Source organism: Pleurodeles waltl, chromosome 2_1 (genome assembly GCF_031143425.1).
Source record: "Pleurodeles waltl isolate 20211129_DDA chromosome 2_1, aPleWal1.hap1.20221129, whole genome shotgun sequence".
Taxonomy (NCBI): domain Eukaryota; kingdom Metazoa; phylum Chordata; class Amphibia; order Caudata; family Salamandridae; genus Pleurodeles; species Pleurodeles waltl.
This window is the reverse complement of record NC_090438.1, coordinates 681,094,448-681,114,747: the sequence shown is the minus strand read 5'-3', so window position 1 is coordinate 681,114,747 and position 20,300 is coordinate 681,094,448. Positions and strand designations below refer to the sequence as shown.

The following is a 20,300-nucleotide window of genomic DNA, read 5'->3' as shown; positions in this document are numbered from 1 at the left end:
TGTGTAAACACAAATCTTGGTTACAAATGCCTCTTGAATAATCATCATTTCTCAAAGCCTTACAGTTGTTGATGATACAATATTTTTTCTCTCTGGTCTGCCGATAAAAAGGTATAATTAAGTTTGCTGCTCCTTTTCTAATTTGACAAGTACATTTTGATTTCCCTGTATTCCTTTAATATTAGTTTTAGCTCTTCATATACAATCTTCATAAACTTGTTGGCATTTTTTATACATTTCTTCTCTCCCGAGTATTAATAATCAACTGTAAGAGAGAGATTAATTAATGGTTTTGAGTGAAAAGTAGATGTATTAATGATGCTATTTATGTCAAGTAATTTCGCAAACCAGACGTGATTTGCTTGTTTGATACGTATATGCTAATGTCTAAAAAGTTTACTTCAGATGATCGAATATTAAAAGTACATTTTATTATGTGATGGCAAGCATTAACATTCGCAGAATTCATTAAGTTACTGTACTGAATCATCTCATATTGCTAACACATAATCAATGTATCGCCACCAATGTATCAGAAGTTTGTTCCATCTCTCACGGTGCAGTCTCAAACTTTGTTCAGTTTGGTGCATAAACACATTTCTACTATGTGGGGGTTGCATTAAAGCCCGCTGCTACTCCCCATGGTTGCAAGAAAAAAATATTCAATCTAAAGTAGGAGTTGTACACAAACATGTGTAGGATCATTGTTACAAATGTTTGGTCATCTTTAGCTATTGGATGCTGAAAGAAAATAGTTTCAAGATCTTATTTATCTTTCTCATGTGTAATATTCCTGTACAAATGTGTTACATCTGAAATAAAGAATATCTGTCCTCCTTCAAAATCCAGCAATTTTTTTGAATAATTTATTTTTAGAGTACCGACAAATTTAAGCAACATTTTCAAGGGTACATCAGGATATATTGCTAAATGTTCAAATAAAGATTTATGGGTAGCCACAACTGGTCTTAATTGCAGATTCTGAAAGCTGTTGGATACTTAAGGATACTGTACAATAAAGGTATAAGGCCATTTGTTTTTAATAGAAGCCTTTTTCAGTATCTCGAATCCATGTATTATCACTAACTTCTCGTAAAGGAACAGCAATTTGTTTAGTTATTTTTGGGCCCAGATCACTGCCAAGTTTTACAAAGATCTGTTTTTCAAAGAGTTGTTGCATTTTCCTTCAGTGTCATTGACAACCCATTAATGGAACAACTCCACCCCTATATGCTTTATTATTTATGATATCTGGATTTTTAGCCAGGTTTTGAATTGTATTTATTCAGACTATTTTAAATTGTAGGGCTGTTTTTTAGGATGAAATGTATTTTCTTTCTACCCAAGTAGTTAATCACTATGATAGATAGGTAGATAGATGGTCGGATAGATAGACAGATAGGTAGTACAAGTGTATTATTGGTCGTAGGTATTTGGTTTAAACAAGATTTGTAGTTCAGTATTTGGTTGTGACTGCTATAAAAAAAAGTGCTTGCCATTGAAGTTTTCCGAAGAATTTATTTAGCTGAGTTTTGGTTTCAAAAGTGTGAGCTGGTACAAACGAACTGTTTTGGGGTCTGTCTGACCTAAAAAAAATATATACGTTATTTAAAAAAAAAACTAAACTCCTATTTTCTGCTCTGTTATTCCGGTGTTCATCTGTTCTAGCATGTCCTCTGACTCAGAGCTGAATCGTCTGTATATTCCTCTGATGTACTTGGTTGATTGTTTTCTTCTCCAAACCCTCTGCTGTTTCTGTCCAATTACACACTGTGGTACTCTTGTAGTCCTAAGTATCTCTGTTCTGCTGATCCTGCAGCCTCAGGGAGATAAAGCTGAAAAAGCCTCATACAGACCACTTGCAAGAAACTACATTAATACAAGATACAAGCCCCAGAATGACATAGTTAAGGTACACTACTTAATTAGTTTTAAGTGAGAATTCACTCATTTGTAACAGTATCAAGTTTATTGTTTTAGTTAAAACTGTAACAATGTTGCACAATAAAACTTTTCTTCGGTATAAATTATAATTACCTTAGAATGCATCTAAAAGTACTTATGTTAGATCATTGAGGTTGTTACATACAGAAGTCCCTCTTGCTGCTATAACAGGCTACACTGCCACATGATTTACCAATAAACAAAAGTTAAAAGAAGCCATCCATACACACACTGCAATCCAACTAGAACGTTCCAATCTCCAGGCATGCAAACGTGCATTAATGCTTCCTGTCTCTAAAACCAGTAAAGTGCACTTATAAATAGGACTGGATTGGGGCTAATCTTTGATGACTAATATGTATCCAGATGGATGTGGACTGTGTTCGACACAGGAGTTAGTGGCATTTTTGGATGGACCGCTGTGGACACTTTGTCGTGAATACATCCTGTATCCGGTGTCCAGAATGGATCACTAAATTCTTCATTGTGGGCGAAATGCTGTGAGCTTCTTTCTGGTGAAAATAAGTTAGGCAACTATAATTTCCAGAAAGCGCTAGTGCCAAGAATTTGAGATATTTGCAATATATCTCTGCGTTGCCTGGATTGAAGCACACTACTAGGGCTTTCCTACAAGTCCTGACGGCTCTGTCATCAAAGTTTCTCTTCAATAGATGCAGCCGAAGTTGACGCAGCTGGGGACAAATGCAGATGAAGTGCATGAGATCCTCCTCATATTTGTTGCTTTACCTCCATAATGTTAAATAGGAGTGTTTCCATGCTGGTTTGATTGCTATGGTCAGTATGTTGACCAAGCGTAAAGTCATTAAGCTGTGTTTTACGCACACTAAAAATAGGATGGAGAGATAGGTGGCAGGGGTCAATGTGAAGTAGTGCTTTATTACTATCCAAGCATGGGAGTGGGCACAGAACTTGATTCCGTCTTCGATGAAAGATAATTTGTATTTAATATGTCCCAGAATACTCTTGAATGGTAATGCCTTGGTTCTATGATGAGCAGCAAGTGGCCGAATCATTGTTGAATGGGACTCTGATGAGGTGAGAGTGGGGAGATGAAGGCATACAATGGCACTTTTAGGCAGATATAAAATGGGATCATGAAATGTTAATCTTTAATACTAGATCCTTTATGGCAAACAGGACTGAGTAAAGGCTGTAGTAGGGGGGTCTGGTACTTGCCGGTTGCTTTGACAATGGTACAGAGTGGCATTAATTGGGTTGAAAACTATGATAAATGCATACTGAACTAGTAATTTGAACATTAGTCTGTTACTATGAACTGGAGGAAATTCCAATGTTTCTCTAGGGTGAGTAGGTGAAAGTAGTAATCATTCAGGTGCACAGAACATAACCAATCTCTCTGCAGCAATGTCACCATCTAAAATTAGTATCTAACTATCATGTTGCATAACTCACGGACCATCTTTATCACCCCTTGCATCACACAACACAGTTAATCTAGGACAACTGCCTACTATTCCACATGTATACAGGCGAGGGAGCTATCCTTGTACAATATAACCCTGGGGGATTTAGAAACATGACAAGCCGCACTGATCATCCCTCTTTCTCGGTCAATAAACACCTCTCCAAACCAGATATGCTACAAGTGGGTGAAAACAATTTATGTGGCCCTGTTTTCTAGAAAAAACTTGAACAATGCAAAAACAAAGAATATGCATAAATTCTCCTGCTCACAAAAAATTCACCCACTAACATACTAGTCAACGGTACAAAACATTTAACTGCCTATTTCACAGAACATCCTTTGACTTCTACAAACAAGCTACTGAGAGAAGCTACCCAGAATTCTAACATTGTAAACCTAGGCTATTGGAGTATAACTACAAAAGCCTTCCAAAATAGTTGGACAGTTGCCAACAAAGCACTAAAACGGCCCTTGAAATTACCTATCATGGGAGTGCAAAATAGCATTCAAGTATACTGTAATGTGGACAAATAATTTTGATACAAGATCCCAAAATAGCTAACAGAGCTATTAATCCAATAAACTCTGTCCAGGAAAAGCAGATCAAAATTTCTAACATAAAACCCGGGCAGGTTCCTTAAGAGTACAGAGCTTGACATTCGGGATTAACTTCAATCCATATTTAGATCTTAGACAAACCAACTGGTTGCGACTGATCCATTATCTAGGGCCTTTTCACTGCTTACAACAGTGCACATTGTTTACCACTTTACTCAACTGCCTCTCAAAATTTAACTCAGGAGCCACTTTACCCCTACTTCAACCACATACACAAGACAGACCCTACCATTTCCTACTAAGAGTTAGTCTCCAGGATTCCTTCACATCTCTAGATACACCCAGGACAATGTTCGTTACAACACATCAGCAATCTGTACAAAAAGTGTATATGCGAAGAACAAATAAGAGCCTTATGGAGACCTGGTTGGTCCAATACATCAGCAAATGCATTAATCTTCCTTCTCAACTGGAATGGCTGAATTTGAACTTCATACCACTGATGCTAAATACACACAACCCAGAACATGAGCAATAGCAGCAGCTTCTCTCTCCAGGTTTACAAAGCTATCAATTTAGCATTGTACCATCTGCATTAGCTATGCAACATTTGCCTTAGTGCACCTTACCAGCAAAATAATATTGGTTCTTTTATGGTTCTTCCTTTAACTTCCACTTGGCTCAGATTGTCTCAAACCACATCACATCCACTGAAAGGTCTAACATTGCTACTAATCAAGGAAAGACAATTTGACACTATCTAGCCACAATGTGATTGTCTGCCATACCATAGGATACCACAAAGACCTTCCAGCCTTGTCAACACTCCAGATAAACCTACACAGTTACAATAAAAATATTTGCCATTTTAAAACTGATGTGCAAAATATTTGGTGACTGCCTATCCACATGAAATTAATTCCAGCATTTGCATAGCACAGTTAAGAGTCAAAGACCTGAATGTTCAGAAAGGGCTGCAAATTTAACTTCTCTGCTCTGCTAGTGGTGAAGACCATTACATCTCAGGCATTGTGAAAGGTTTAAAGCAAAAACTAGGTACCCAAGAAACTGCTTGGACACTAAAGATAAGCTGATATCAGCACATTTGTACATCAGTTTATGCAAGAACACCACAGGATCTTGTTTTTCTTATGAAGCCCAATGTACTCTTTAGAGATGAATGGATTCACCACTCCCTGAATCCTCTTGGCACATGTTTGAGTCCTGCTGGTGCATCCTCAGCCATCTCTAAATTACCTTTCTTCCAACTCATCCGTACCCCCTCCCCATAAAAAGAAAATGCTGTGATTGGGGTGCTCTATTCTATAATACACAAATGGATAGATGAAATAAGTGACAAGTACTTTATTGGATTCAAACCATTAATCAAAATTATAACTCTTGGTCATTTGAACCAGTGCAACATTTCTGGGGTTCCTGGCAACCTTGCTGAAAATTAATTTTGAGATACAGGACCAGAGGAACACATGCTGACATTGTTTCATCCAACAGTGGTGTTTTCCACCAGTTAGCAAGTAAGATAAGTGGTTGCTGTACTTGGTTTACCAGGCCAAGCAGAGTTGAAGGGGTACTACTTGTGTCTGGCACAGTAATCATCCTTTCTATAAATAACTAATAGAGAGGGCGGTGAGATTCTGCTGAAGCCTTTGAATGAAGACCCTAAAGGCCTTAAAACTTTGAGTCATCTGGAAAGAGGTCAGGTCTACAGGACAGCAGTTGCAATGAGCGACACTGCTATTGCTATAACAACCTCTGCCTCATTTCTGGAATGAGAGAATGAGTAAATAGGTTGCAGTTATCAAAGTTTGTTTCAGCAATTATATTTTACAGAATTTGAAAAAGCAATCAAGCCAGGCAGCGCAACGCATCCCATTCGACCACATCACCAATATAGCTTCTGACATCAAGAGCTTATTTAAATCCACTGCTTTTGCCCTAATCAAGTAGGGACCAATATTATTCTTGTTCGTCTACTGGAAAGTGAATGGTTTTATCTGTGTAGTTCCTCCCTTAGGCTTCGAGGAGCTTCACCAAGTGCCAGGAACATCAGGCACTATTCACAATAAGGACTGCTATGTTCATCAACAGACTGGGCTTTTGGATTTTTTGATTCAAATAAGTTTCTCTTTGGGATCTCTACTTTAATACAATTTATTTTACTCTGATTTAAAAGAAATTAAAAACCATATATGCACAATATACGCAGATTTAAGAAAGAAAACCAATCTTAAAACTAACAGCTTTGTCAGCAAATAGTCATATTTTAACAGTACTGACTAAAAACTGAGCAACAGTAAACCAGACCTTTGGGGTAGATAACATGAAGAAATACAAAAATAGGTCTACAATTTCAAAACGTTTACTGTCTCAAAAGGAGCACAACAAAATTATTACATAAAGACTTTAAAAAAAAAGAAAAAATATAAAATGCATCACTGTTTGATCAGTTTCATTACCACAAGGGCATTCAATAACCACATCTGAAAAAGGCCACCCCTTGGGTAAGGGCAACCAATGATGGAAAATATCTGCACTAAACCTTGTCCAGAGGTTGTGTTTGCGAACATTGTAAACCAGACCTAAACAAGTGTTCCATATTTTAATTGGTTTTAATAATCATTAATGGCAAACAATATTTAATTACTGGGGCCTCCCTTTGTAAGTGTCTTTGAACCAGAAATGTTATTTTTTAACCAGACTTAGTCCACCCTCCTAATCTTCCATGCAGTCTTGTACAGCTCATATCGACACAGCTCCTGATAGGGTTCCTTAGTATATTTCAGCCACCTAAATTTATGGGATTTATACAGTCAATGATTTTGTGATTTAGTTGTGCCGCTGAAATGGGGCCAATTTCACTTCAGCTGCCATATAATTTAAAGCAAAATCTTCATGACATAGTAGATGGGGCTAACTTGAAATAAGCCTAATACGTAACTACAAAGTCTATTTTCTCCATCTGTAAAGATGTAACACCAGCAAATCAACAAAAGCTGCATGTTTACATTTGATGTTAAAATGGCCAACATGTCCTTCAGAGGTTTGTTCCCTAGACAGACAGCAAAGTGAAACACTGATCCCAAGGTACGAAAGAATCTTAGTCTTCTGAAACTTAATAAATATGACCACCTACCATAAATTGTCAACTTTGACAATTAAAGGAGAAGACAAAAACTTTCTCCACAACCCAGCCCTTAAGATGAGTTCCTGATATAGCCGGTGTGGTGCCCACAGTAAGAATAAAGTGTTATTTAAGTAGGGTTCAATGTTCCGAATCATACAGAAATTAATATTTCAATTGCAACCAAAATCCTCGACATCAAAACAGTAGTAAACATGCAGCAGTATAGGACTGGTCTTTCTATTTTACTTAGGTGCATCCTTCCCTTCTCTCTCAAATAAGCCTCCATTTGATTAGTATACGCTTCAAACAACCAAAGGTGCTAAAAATCAGCCTCGCTGTACTTTTGTTTTAAGAACAAAGGTCTTTTGTGCAGTCACACTTAGGCCATATCTGACCATTGCATCAAACTCGGATGTAAACATATCAAAAGGTCAACAGCAGTTGATTCAATGCCCATCTTATTCAAGGTGGACCATAGCTTCAACTAACACAGTCAAATACAGAACTGATGCCCACGAGGGCTATACGCAGGCTCTCTGTAAGGACAGATGCATATTTATTTGATCGTAGCCTTAAATATAAAGATTGTTCAAAGGTCCAAGACAAAACTAAACCCATACTAAGTCGCTCCTAAAATATCTCCATCTAAACCCCAAGCCTAAATCTCTTTTAAAAGAATTAAACCCACTACCTTCCCAACAGAAACTATCGAAGAAATTTGATTACAGCACTAAAGGTCCCACTTATTTTCTTTTGTAAATTGGAAAAATAACTAATTGAGTCTGAGATAGGAACAGCAGAATGCCTAGCAGTATTTTTAAATAATGCCAATTTGTGCCTAAATGTCTACCTCATGTTTGAGAAGGTCCATGTGAATCCTATCAGGTCCCAGTGCCTTACCCAAGGAACTGCAATGTATAGCTGGAACCACTTTGATCAATTTGAAATTAGTAGCAGATAAAAAAGAATAGAAAACAGTAAACGTTAGAGAAATAATCAACCCAAGTATTCATTGTTGATACATTTTAAAAAATATATATATATTTTTTTTTTTACGAACAACAGATGCTTACACATTCAACATCTTGACTAAACTCTCCACCCCTCTAATCCCTCCCTCGTATCAGCTCCACTCACTATGGCGTCTATCTTGTGCTGTTGGGGTTCTATCTCCCTCTGGCCGACTGGGGCAGAGTCAGAGTTAAACAGCATTAGGCTGATTAGGTTCTTCGTCGCTGCCTAGCTCGTCTGACGTTGAGGACTGATCTCCTGTTTCCACTTCTGGTTCCTTAACGCAATCTAGCAAACAGTCCCATTTTCGAGCCGTGTTTAAGGGGCCACAGCCTCTCACCGCTTTCCAGTGCAATGATCTTCCCTCCGCTTCGGCCACTGTATTAATGTGTTTTTCCAGCTCTGTAAGTGCAGGCCTTTATGGTCTAGCCAGTGTAATGGTATCTCCCTTTTGGCTAAATTAATGCTAAGTCAATATATTTGTCTGTGACCTTTTTAGTGTTAGGGCGAGGGGAATACCCCATCCCAGTAGTGCCCAATCTCTACACAGTTCGACATGTGGGATCGATCTGCACCTGGTTCAGAGCAGCAGGGGGATTTCCCCCTAGTTTTAAACATTCTTGCCAATCTGTGTGGAGTGAGGTATGCTCTGTGGAATACATAGAGGTTGATTAGTTTGAAACAGGCATTTCTGGATACTGTGTATATGTGTGCTGTGATTCTCCCCACTGTTGTTCGTCTATGGGCACTCCCATGTCTTCTTGCCATGTCACTCGTAGCTGATCTAAAGGGAGTAGGATGTCTTTGTGCAATGCTTTGTAAAGTGTAGAGATTATTTTCCCCTCCCCCCGACCATGCAGATAGTTTGAGATCCCATGTGGGTGGGTGGCTCCGACATCCCCTGTTTCCAATCGTCGTTGTAGAAGTGGCACTACCGATCTGTGCAGTAGAAATAGTCTGGGGGGTATGGGGGGGGACATTGAATTTTTCCATTAGTGCGTTAAAGGACAGCAATTCTCCATCACTGAACAGGTCCCCCATTACAGTTATGTTGTGCATAGCTAATGTTGTGATGCCTGTCATTGTCTGTCCATCCAGGAGCGTGGCTAGTCCACATAGCAGCATTTTTGTAAGTGCTATTCTCCCCGCCACTGACAGTGGAAGCGATCTCCAGAACAGTACATTTGTCCGTAGTTTTCGGACTGCTCAGGAAGTCCTCTGATTAATGATATATGAATACCCCACGGTAGAGAAGGTCCATTCAAGCCCTCTGGTGTTTCCCACTCTGGGTGTTCCCTCCCTCAGGGGGAAAATATGAGACTTATGTCTGAGCTGCGGATCAACTGGCAATTCTCTGAACTTTTCGAGAAGGGCCATTGCCCCTGGCAGCTCAGTTTCTGCATCGCCTAAGAAAAGTATCATGTAGTCTGCATGCAATTTGGTGAATACGTTCCTCGATGTGTAACCCCTTATAATAGGAGCCAGTCCTCGCCGCCTGTGCCAATGGGTCCAATGCTATGGCAAATAGCAGTGGTGATAGAGGACAGCCCTGTCTCTAGCCCCTACCGACTACATAAGGTTCTGATATTATGCGACCTGTGCAGACTCGAGCAGTGGGTTTCGTGTATAGCAGTTTTGTTCAGTTAATGAAGCCCATGCCTAAACCCATCTGCACCAGGAAGTCCCATTGAAAGCTACCAAAGGCCTTTTCGATGTCTACAGCTATGAGCGCTGCCCCTTGTAGATGCGTGGACTTGGATTGTAAGATCGTGATCAGATGTCTAATATTAGTCACAGTGCTGCGATGAGGGATAAACCCCGTCTGGTCTGAGTGAATCAGCGCAGGCATATGAGGTAGGAGTCTTGTGGCCAGAGTCCGGCTTAGTATCTTATAGTCCATATTGAGCATGGACAAAGGCCAGTAGAAGCAAACATCTATTGTGGGGTGGTCCGGTTTTAAAAGTGGTATCATGATCGCTTAATTAGTGGATGGGGGCGGCACTCCGTGCTCCAGCGCGTCTGAGTAGAGTGTACTCAGATGGGGGGCCACAATGTCTATGTATGTGGTATAAAATTCCGAGGGGAGTCCGTCTGAGCTGGGTACTTTCCCTCTAGCCATCGCGGCCACCGCCGTACATATATCTGTGTGGGAAATAGACTCCCCCGAGATCTTTCCGAGCCGCCTCCTCCAGCACCAGTTGGCGAAGGTCATCTAAGATCTGCAAGTGGGCAGGGGGTATAGCCTCTCACGGGGGAGAATATAGTAAAGAGTAGTAGGTTGTAAATGTGTTATTAATTTATCCCTGTCGGTAAAGCTGCTCTCCCGACTGATCCTCAATTTCCATCACCAGGGAATGATGCAGCGGCAGGGCCGAGAGCCAGGCAAGTAATGCTCCAGCCCTATCCCCCTCCGCATGTCTTCTCGTTAAATGTTTTTTATAGTCAAGGCAGCGCAACTTTTTAACCACCATCGCTACCTTTTCTCTGGTCTCTGCCAGCAGGGGGGACACCTCCGGGGCACCAGGCCTTCTTCGTTCCAACTACCTAAGCTCCTCCTCATGTTTATCAATCTCAGTTTCCAGAGTTTTCCGAATCCCCTCCACTTCTGCCACGCACTGGCCCCCGATGACTGTTTTAAATGCCTCCCATTCCAGCACGTGGGGTGATGTGGTTCCCTGATTGTGTGCAAAGTAGTCTTGGATTGTGTTTTTAATGGACTGTCGGAAGGCGTTAATCTTCAAGTGACTCCACCGAAGTCGCCAATCCGGTATACAAGGGTGGTCCTTTCTCCAAGTCTAACATTAATAATAATGGATTATGGTCTGATACCATGCAACATAAGTACTCAGCTGCCATTGTCGTGCAATTGATTTCGGGGGATGCTAAAAAGACATCTAGTCGGACATGTAGATCATGTAAGTGAGAGTAAAAGGAATAGTCTCTTTCTGTAGGGTGGAGGTGTCTCCAACATTCGGTAAAGCCCCAGTGTCGTTGCCAGTTAAGGAAAGTTTTGGCCAGCCTGTGAGTGGGGGAATGTTGTAGTGGGGGGTGGGATCTGTCAAGTGTTGTGTCCGCAATGCAATTAAAATCACTGCCTATGATAGTAATTTGTGTGAGATAGGACCCTAATTTTTGTGACAGCGATGACAGGAAAGCGCCTTGTTCCTGATTCAGTGTGTAAAGCCCCTCCCCCAGTGTGATGTCTCTACACTCTAGTCTCCCAGACACCAGGACAAAGCGGCCCTCCTTATCTATGATTTCTTTCAGTTTTTGGAACGGGTCTCCCGATCGAATCCAAATAAGGACCCCTCTAGCGTATGCCGAGTAGGCTGTAGCGTGGACTTCACCACGCCATCTTTTGGTTATAGCCTTAACCTCCTGATTAGTGAGATCTGTTTCCTTAAGGACAGCAATCTTCCTATAATTTGCCTGTAAACTTTGTACCTCTTGTTCATGCTGTTCAAACTGCTACCATTCCAGGTTAGGAACTTATAGGGTAGGGGGCAGGCCATGCTATGTTGTGAAGTGTTGTATATCTGTCAGTTCCACCTTGCGGCTAGGTTCTACAACCAATGGAGAGGCAAACTTATGTGTTGATGAATTATGTGGAGCAGATACATCTATATTTGTCCGAACATAAGTAAACGAAACAATGTCCCCAATGTCCCCACTCCCTCTCCCCAGGACCAGCATCAAACTATCCCCGTCCAAACAGTCAATAACTTCATTAACAATGTGCTTGGGGTGAGGTGCGAAAGACCAGGAGCAGGCCCTCCGGCGTGCCCCGCAATCCAGTAGTGCTGGTTAAACATCTCTTTCCCTGCGTTAGTGTAGACAATTCTAATGCACATCTATGGAGGGGCATGTAGTGTTAAGGCAGTGCAGCTTCTGCCATCGTAGTATGCTTGCAGGTGCCACTTGGCTGTCGTCTGATCAGTTGCAACAGGTGAAGGTGTGTTCAGCCTGTCCGTGAAGAGAAAGCCAGTTCTAACATGCAAAGGCTGGTGCCCATTATGCAATATCATCCGAGGTCCCTGGAGTTACTTTCGGGAGGATGTCAGAGGTGTCCCGTGAGGAAAGGGATGCACTTCCAGATGTAGATTCATGGTCTGAGAGAATTTCGGACGGGTGCAGTGATCCCGAGCCTCTACTATTCAGGGACACCGCAGTGTCCAAAGCATCTCGCATTTCCTGTAGGGCCTGTTTGCGCTGCAGGCCGCGGTGGATGATAGTCTCCCAGTTCTTCTACGCACCCTTGGGCGCAGTCGATTATTGTTTACCATGGATTCAAATGTGGCAGGGTCCAAAGTTTCTAGCCATTCCTCCACCTGCTGCGGTGTTGTGAAGAAAACAACTTCATTATTAGCGGCTACTCTCAATTTAGCTGGAAATAGTATGGCATATTGGAGTCCCCTCTCTCGGAGTTGTCTCTTTGCATCATTGAAGGACGCTCTTTGTTTCTATGTGTCTTTGGAAAGTCTGGGAATACCATTATGTGTTTGTCTCCCATTTTGAGCTCCCCCTTCTACCATGCCTGTGCCATGATGTGATCTTGGTCCTTAAAGTGAAGCAGCTTTGCGATTGTTGGCCATGGCCCAGGGGCGGGGGTCGCGTCAGCACTCTACTCCGTGGGCGTGCTCGATTGCAAACTAGGGCGATAGGACCTAAGGAGCCACTTCTTAATGTATCCACCGTTCCAAGAAAGTTTCCATAGTTTTCGCTCCTTGTTCTGCTCTTTCTGGAAGACCCACTAGTCTCAGGTTGTTTCTGCGAGCTCTGTTTTCTGCATCCTCTGCTCGAGTTTTTAAGGTTTTAATGTGGGATGTTAAGTCAGATACGTTCTTCGTTTATTTCTGACAGTTAGGGGCAAGTTGTTCTAGAGGTTTTTCATTCGTAATGACGCTGTCCGTCAGTCGGCGGTGGTCATCTGTTAGAAGGGTTAAGTCCACAGATAATGTGTCAATCTTCAATTCCAGGGCTTCTCGGGATGCTTGCATTTCTTGCAGTACGGTGTCAAGGGTAGTCTCGTGGGCTAGGTCTCGGTCTGACGCTTCATCTCTGGTGCCGTCTACCACCGATCGGGGATCCACTGACACCCCCCGGGCCATCTCTTTTTTTCATCTTGCCCATCTTTATATTTGCTGTTCTCACTTTTATTGCCTGTGCTGTTCGTAATCCCACTGTATCTCAATTCAGCTAAGCAGAGGCATTCCGCGGGTCCCCTCAAGTGTAAGTCGCTTTGTTCCGTTGAGTGATGTATGTAAGCACTCAGTTTGGATTCCGTCATTCGGGCCGGCAGCACCCAGTTTATTTTCCTATCTCACGGGCTGTGGGGTCTTCCTCCTGATCCCGGATGTCTGGTGCGAAGATCAGCCCCAGCCCCACCATCCTTCACCCTTTCCGATACCGTGGGGGGTAGGGAACCAGCCGTTCCATAAGTAGGCCGCAGAGGCGCGTCTTCACAACAATTTCGCCTCCCAGTTCGTGTACACCGCAGCCCCCGAAGGCGAGCTGCCTCACCCTCCACAGCCCCCACTCGTTCCGGAGGGGCTAAGGGGGTGAAGGGGGGGGAACGGGAAGAGAGGCCAGCAACACCCCCCAAGACTCCACATGGCAACAGCCATGCTGTCCACTCTCAAGCAGGTAATGTCTCCGGTCACCACTTACCCCATCCACTGATCTCTCTGGGGCCGTCGATCCCAGGGTGATCCCCGTACTCCGTCTGATTGCCCCCAGCACAGAGGGGCTCTTTTCAGCCAGGCTACTCCTGCTCTTCCTGAGCTCTCATCAGCACTCCATAGTCTCGGTGCTATCGCCGGAGACCTCTGCTACTTCGCGGTGTGGGCGCCATCTTGAATCGTGGGTGTTCCTCTCGCATCGCTTTCATCGGCTTTACAGGTCTCACCGAGTCTCCAGGTCACCGTGTTTTTATTAGCGCTGAGTGCTCTTCATGTGGCTATGGTGTGGTCTACAACTGCCTTGTCAGAGCAAAAAGCAGGAGAAGAGAAGAGCTCTTAGGAGTGTTTTTGGCAGAGGTAATGTCTCTTTGAGAGCTAAGCTTGGGTAAAGTGTGCAGTGTGAATGTGAATGTGAAAAGAAATAATAGAAACTGGACTACTTATTACGTGCTCCCAATAGACACATTAAAACTCAGAGGGGAGTGAGTATCTTCATCACAATCAATACAAGGTCACCATATTTCTGCTCAAGTCATGACCCTCTCAGGAGGTTCTGGGCATTTGTTCAGGCCAATGTACAGATAGTTACTTTGCTGAGCAAGAGCCAAATAAACAGAAAATAGCTATTTATACTTATTTCTGTCACAGAGAATGGCCCACTATTGTGTGGCGTAGGTCCACCGTTATCACCTGTGGGTGGAGCTGCATAACAGAGACAAAAAACTTTCCCATAATTGCAAACAGCGAGTATTCAATTAAGAGTTTTTCACAAGCAGTGTTTATGTCCTCAAACCGCAAACAATGTGTAGAATGGTCATGCCTAACGTGCCTCAACCAAACATATACCTGAAAATAGCGCATCAGAGACAAATGCAGTTATGCACACCAACAAAAACTAGTGTAAAGCCTCAACCCAGACCTTAGCTGAGAGACACAAACGAGGCTGAACAGTTCTAAAACAGAGGCACACAACTGGATAAACATGTATAAAATTTCTCAGACTGAACGGACAGTGAAAAAAAAGGACAGAACATTAACCTGAGGTTGGAATAATACACGACAAGCCTCTACAGGTACTTGGCTTATTAGACTACGTTTTTGTGTATTGCAAGAAAACCATAAGAAGAGCGTCAATCCCCAAAACAAGGAAAAACGCTTAGGAAAGTTCTAACATGGAATTCCCATAATATAAAACAAGCCTACCCTCTCGATAAGGTGCTTACACACCTCGTGCCTCACAGAAATACATTTTACAGCAGTGGCAAGCGTCTGTCACTCTGATGCACAAGTGCAAGCAATCCCGCTGATTTAAATACGCTCGGCTGTCAGCCTCACTGTCTCCTCTCCATAACAACCACCTCCTCTGCAGTGAATAATGGTAGCACAAGAAATTCAGTGGAGGCACTAGTAAGCATAGGAATAGCAAGATAATGGCAGCAATATCATATTCCTGAAGGGTAGGAAGAAAAATGTCAGCGAGAGGGGAAAAGGTAAGGAAGCAGAGACTGATGGAGTAGCATATAGGAAGGCTTTGGATCCTGAGTTGCAGAAAGAGATTGACATTGATGATGTGAAGCTCAGAGGATGCCAAGTAAAAATCTTAAAGAGACTTCTCCATTGAAGGTAAGGTTGATTCCTAGGTCATGATACATACAATCTGCCAGCTGACAGAGTGAGCTGCCAGCCAAACACCTAGACATGAGCTGAAGATCAACACAACCATCTCAGGTAAATAGATGGCGCGGCTCAAAAGGCGGGATACTCTTATAATTACAGAACTCCAGAGGGAGTCGGGCCATAAGGAAATGGCCCAGAAGTTAATTCCTGAGGAAAACATTTCAAATGACGTGGTTGCATTAAAACATGCTGAAGTCAAGGAAGATTAGGAGGGCAGAGGTTCAGTGTTACTGCAAGACTTCTATAGCCTTTAAGTGTACATCACAAAAAAACATAGGTGTCAGGTGAAAGTCTGTAGCTATAGAGGGGCATAATGAGCTGGGCCCTTCGGAAACTAAGGATCGAATGGTGTGCATTTGTGGTTGAGTGTGTGAAGAGGTCTGTGAAATACCAAGGCATAATGTGTCATGGAACCTGGCACTTAATTAGCAGTTGGAAGTATCAAAGGAACAACGTAACAATCCACTACCAACTGGGTAGCAGGAATGTGACATAGCTCCAACACCTAGCATTCCTATACTTAGATGTAATCTGTGGTACAAACTGGAAAAGGACAGATCATAATTATTGGTCTGCAGCCTTAAATGTAAACATTGTTCAATGGTCAAAGGCAGAACTGAACCTATCCTTATAGAGAATGGTGTACTTTTTTGAACTCCACATCAGGGGTCCGGCTTCTATGCATGGCACATGCCAGCCTCTAATAGCTGTCTTCAGTTGCAAAAGGGGGAATAATTGAATAGAGGAAAGGATCCCAAAGGACTGGAAAGATGTCTCTGATTAGCATCTGTGACAAATGACAATTTTAGGATCTTGGCACAATAGTAGGTACACAAGAGCAAGATTTGGAATAGATGGCGTTTTCACAGGCTCGTAAAATAAGATTGCTTAGAAAAGTGATTGCTGAGGAATAGCAACCCAACACTTACAGGATGAGCACCTGTGAAAGACAAACTTCAGAATGCAAGCATGATGCACGTGTGTCGAAATGATCTTGCAAAAACTGGGATCCGAACAGGGGTCATAGCTGTGCATGCGGTGTAGCCCTGAAACCATGTACAGCCGACTTGTATAACAGACTGCACATAACTTTTACTTTCAGCACATTTAGAAGCAGTTTACAATCGTGCCACGTTGTAGAGAATAGGAGGCAGTCATAACTGTAGATGGAAATGGTTATTTTGGGTCATCCTGGGAATAAAAGTGACGAACATTTTAAAAACTCTTGCCTTTACTGTATTGGAATTTCACACTATAGCACCATTAGATCTGAAGGGAAATATTTATGTGACATTTATTAAGGCTGAAACTAGAGGTAAAACAAGTTTTGATTCAACATTTTGACAAGTTCAACATCAACTGGCAATGCAAATAATGTATAGAGATGCATGCAGAAACTAAAGACATTCTACATAAAGTACCTGTATTCTGGATTTTCTTTCTCCTTCTGGACTGAAGCTACTACTGGTACTGAAGTCTGAGTCATTATGTATGTAGCGAAAGGCAGATTCAGTGCTCTGTTTGGAAAAGCAAATTCTAATTACTTCCTAAACTACTTTTTGCTCACCTTCTTCTGAATAAATGTGAAACACGTAATGGCATATAAGATGCTAAAACATACCAACAAGTGGATTGTCATTGTTGAGTTACACTTGCAAAAACAGCATATTTTGAACTGCATTATATCACCTTGTGCTCAAGATGGAACTGACTCGTAAATAAATAAAAAAAATGCGAAGGGAAATAGTGACTAATTGTAGGAAGTTGGCTCTGTATATACTATTTCAAAGTAAGAAATAGTGTTCACAGAGTCCAAGGGTTCCCCTTAGAGGTAAGATACTGGCAAAAGTAGATAATTCTAATGCTCTATTTTGTGGTACTGTGGTCGAGCAGTAGGCTTATCAGAGGGTAGTGTACACATTTGTTGTACACACACAGGCAATAAATGAGGAACACACACTCAAAGACTTACTCCGTGCCAATAGGTTTTTATAGAGAAAAATATATTTTCTTAGTTTTTTTTAAGAACCACAGGTTCAAGATTTACAGTAAATACTTAAAATGTAAGGTACTTCACTTAGATACTTTAGGAACTTTGAATGAAAGCAATATCACATACAGTCTTTGTAAAAAATGGCAATAAGCTATATTCAAAGTGGACACAGTGCAAAAATCAACAGTTCCTGGGGGAGGTAAGTAAAGGTTAGATTAGGAGGTAAGTACAACACTTACAAGTCTCAGTTCTGGGGCATAGGAGCCCACCGTTGGGGGTTCAAGGTAACCCCAAAGTTACCACACCAGCAGCTCAGTGCCGGTCAGGTGCAGAGGTCAAAGAGGTGCCCAGAACACATAGGTGCCTATGGAGAACAGGGGTGCTCCGGTTCCAGTCTGCCAGCAGTTAAGTACCTGCGCCCTTCGGATACAGACCAGACGGGTTTTGTAGAGCACTGGGGGGGGGTGGAGGTGGGGGGCGACAACAAGTAGGCACACAAAACACACCCTCAGCGGCACAGCGGCGGCCGGGTGCAGTGTGCAAAGCAGGTGTCGGGTTTCAGGTAGGAAACAATGGAGGGACCCGGGGGTCACTCTAGCGGTGCAGGCAGGCACAGGGGGGGCTTCTCGGGACAGCCACCACCTGGGCTAGGCAGGGGGTCGCCTGGGGGTCACGCCTGCTTTGGAAGTTCAGTTCCTTCAGGTTCTGGGGGCTGCGGGTGCAGTGTTGGTTCCAGGCATCAGGTCCCTTGTTACAGGCAGTCGCGGTCAGGGGGAGCCTCTGGATTCTCTCTGCAGGAGTCGTTGTGGGGGCTAATCTCTGGTTACTCACGGGCTCGCAGTTGCCAGGTAGTCCTCCCTGAGGTGTTGGTTTTCGGCAGGTCGAGCTGGGGGCGTCGGGTGCAGAGTGTAGAGTCTCGCGCTTCCGGCAGGAAACGTGAAGTCCTTGGAAGTTGCTTCTTTGTTACAAAGAAGTAGCTAGTTTTGAACAGGGCCACTGTTCACAGGAGTTTCTTGGTCCTGTAGTCCAGGGCAGTCCTCTGAGGATTCAGAGGTTGCTGGTCCCTGTCGGATGAGTCACTGGAGCAGGTTTTCGAAGTTGGAGACAGGCCAGTAGGGCTGGGGCCAAAGCAGTTGTCTTCCTCCATCTCTACAGGCTTGTAGGTCAGCAGTCCTTTCTTCAGGTTGCAGGAATCTTATTTCCTGGGATCTGGGGAGCCCCTAAATACTGAATTTAGGGGTGTGTTTAGGTCTGGGAGGGCAGTAGCCAATGGCTACTGTCCCTGAGGGTGGCTACACCCTCTTTGTGCCTCCTTCGTTGTGGGAAGGGGAGCACATCCCTAATCCTATTGGGGGAATCCTCCAAAACTAAGATGGAGGATTTCTAAAGGCAGGGGTCACCTCAGCTCAGGAGACCTTAGGGCTGTCCTGACTGGTGGGTGACTCCTCCTTGTTTTTCTCATTATCTCCTCCAGTCTTGCCGCCAAAAGTGGGGGCAGTGGCCGGAGGGGCGAGCATCTCCACTAGCTGGGGTGCCCTGAGGCACTGTAACAAAAGGGGTGAGCTTTTGAGGCTCACCGCCAGGTGTTACAGTTCATGCAGGGGGAGGTGAGAAGCACAGTACAGTACAGGCTTTGTTCCTTGCCACAGAGTGACAAAGGCACTCTCCCCATGTGGCCAGAACCATATGTCTGCTGTGTGGCAGGCTGGGAGGAACTTGTCAGCCTACACTAGAAGTCGGGTAGGTATTCAGGGGGCATCTCTAAGATGCCCTCTGGGTGTATTTTACAATAAACTGCACACTGGCATCAGTGTGTATTTATTGTGCTGAGAAGCTTGATACCAAATTTCCCAGTTTTCAGTGTAGCCATTATGGAACTGTGGAGTTCGTGTTTGACAAACTCCCAGACCATATACTCTTATGGCTATCCTGCACGTACAATGTCTAAGGTTTTGCTTAGACACTGTAGGGGCATAGTGCTCACGCACATATGCCCTCAACTGTGGTATAGTGCACCTTGCCTTAGGGCTGTAAGGCCTGCTAGAGGGGTGACTTGCCTATGCCACAGGCAGTGTGAAGTTGGCATGGCACTCTGAGGGGAGTGCCATGTCGACTTAGTCATTTTCTCCCCACCAGCACACACAAGCTGTGAGACAGTGCGCATGTGCTGAGTGAGGGGTCCCTATGGTGGCATAAGACATGCTGCAGCCCTTAGAGACCTTTCCTGGCATCAGGGCCCTTGGTACCAGGGGTACCAGTTACAAGGGACTTACCGGAGGGCCAGGGTTGGGTCAATTGTGGAGACAAAGGTACAGTTTAGGGAAAGGGTCCCAGCACACTTTCAAATCATAACTTAGCATCAGCAAAGGCAAAAAGTTAGGGGGTAACCATGCCAAGGAGGCATTTCCTCACACTAATGCATAGTTCTCTTCTTACTGGGAAGTCTATAAAAAGGACACTGTACAGAAATTGGAAATGAGTTTCCAGAGATACAAAATACACTTCATGTATGAAAAAGCTTTGTTCCCAATATGGTCAGGAATCTAGGCAATTATCTAATCATTTTAACTAGAAGGTGACTAAGAGGCTAGTATAACCTGAAATGTTACCCTAGATAACATTAACACTAGGCATGAATGATGGCTGTCAGAGGCTAGCGGCTGTCAATCGCTATCCCCCCCCAACCACCCCTCCCATCCATAAAGAGGTGCACATTGTATATCACCATCAATAAATGCACCCATATTAAAACATAGAAGCAAACTCCCCACAGCACTAATATGCTCCATGAATGCATTTGTTTCTTAGGCTCTTGACAAAATACATTACTACATCTAAAACGATCAC

The 20,300-nt window shown here is 43.2% G+C and overlaps 1 protein-coding gene across 3 annotated transcripts in view; it reads right to left on the bottom strand.

The window, feature by feature from the left end:
- The window catches only part of PPP4R1 (protein phosphatase 4 regulatory subunit 1), a 689,987-nt gene that overhangs the window by 208,769 nt on the left and 460,918 nt on the right, over positions 1–20,300 (bottom strand). For all 3 annotated transcript variants that reach the window (XM_069216574.1, XM_069216564.1, XM_069216553.1), the window contains exon 13: positions 16,882–16,977. In XM_069216574.1, coding sequence (XP_069072675.1) covers positions 16,882–16,977 — 96 coding nt within the window. The remainder of the gene's footprint in view (positions 1–16,881; positions 16,978–20,300) is intronic.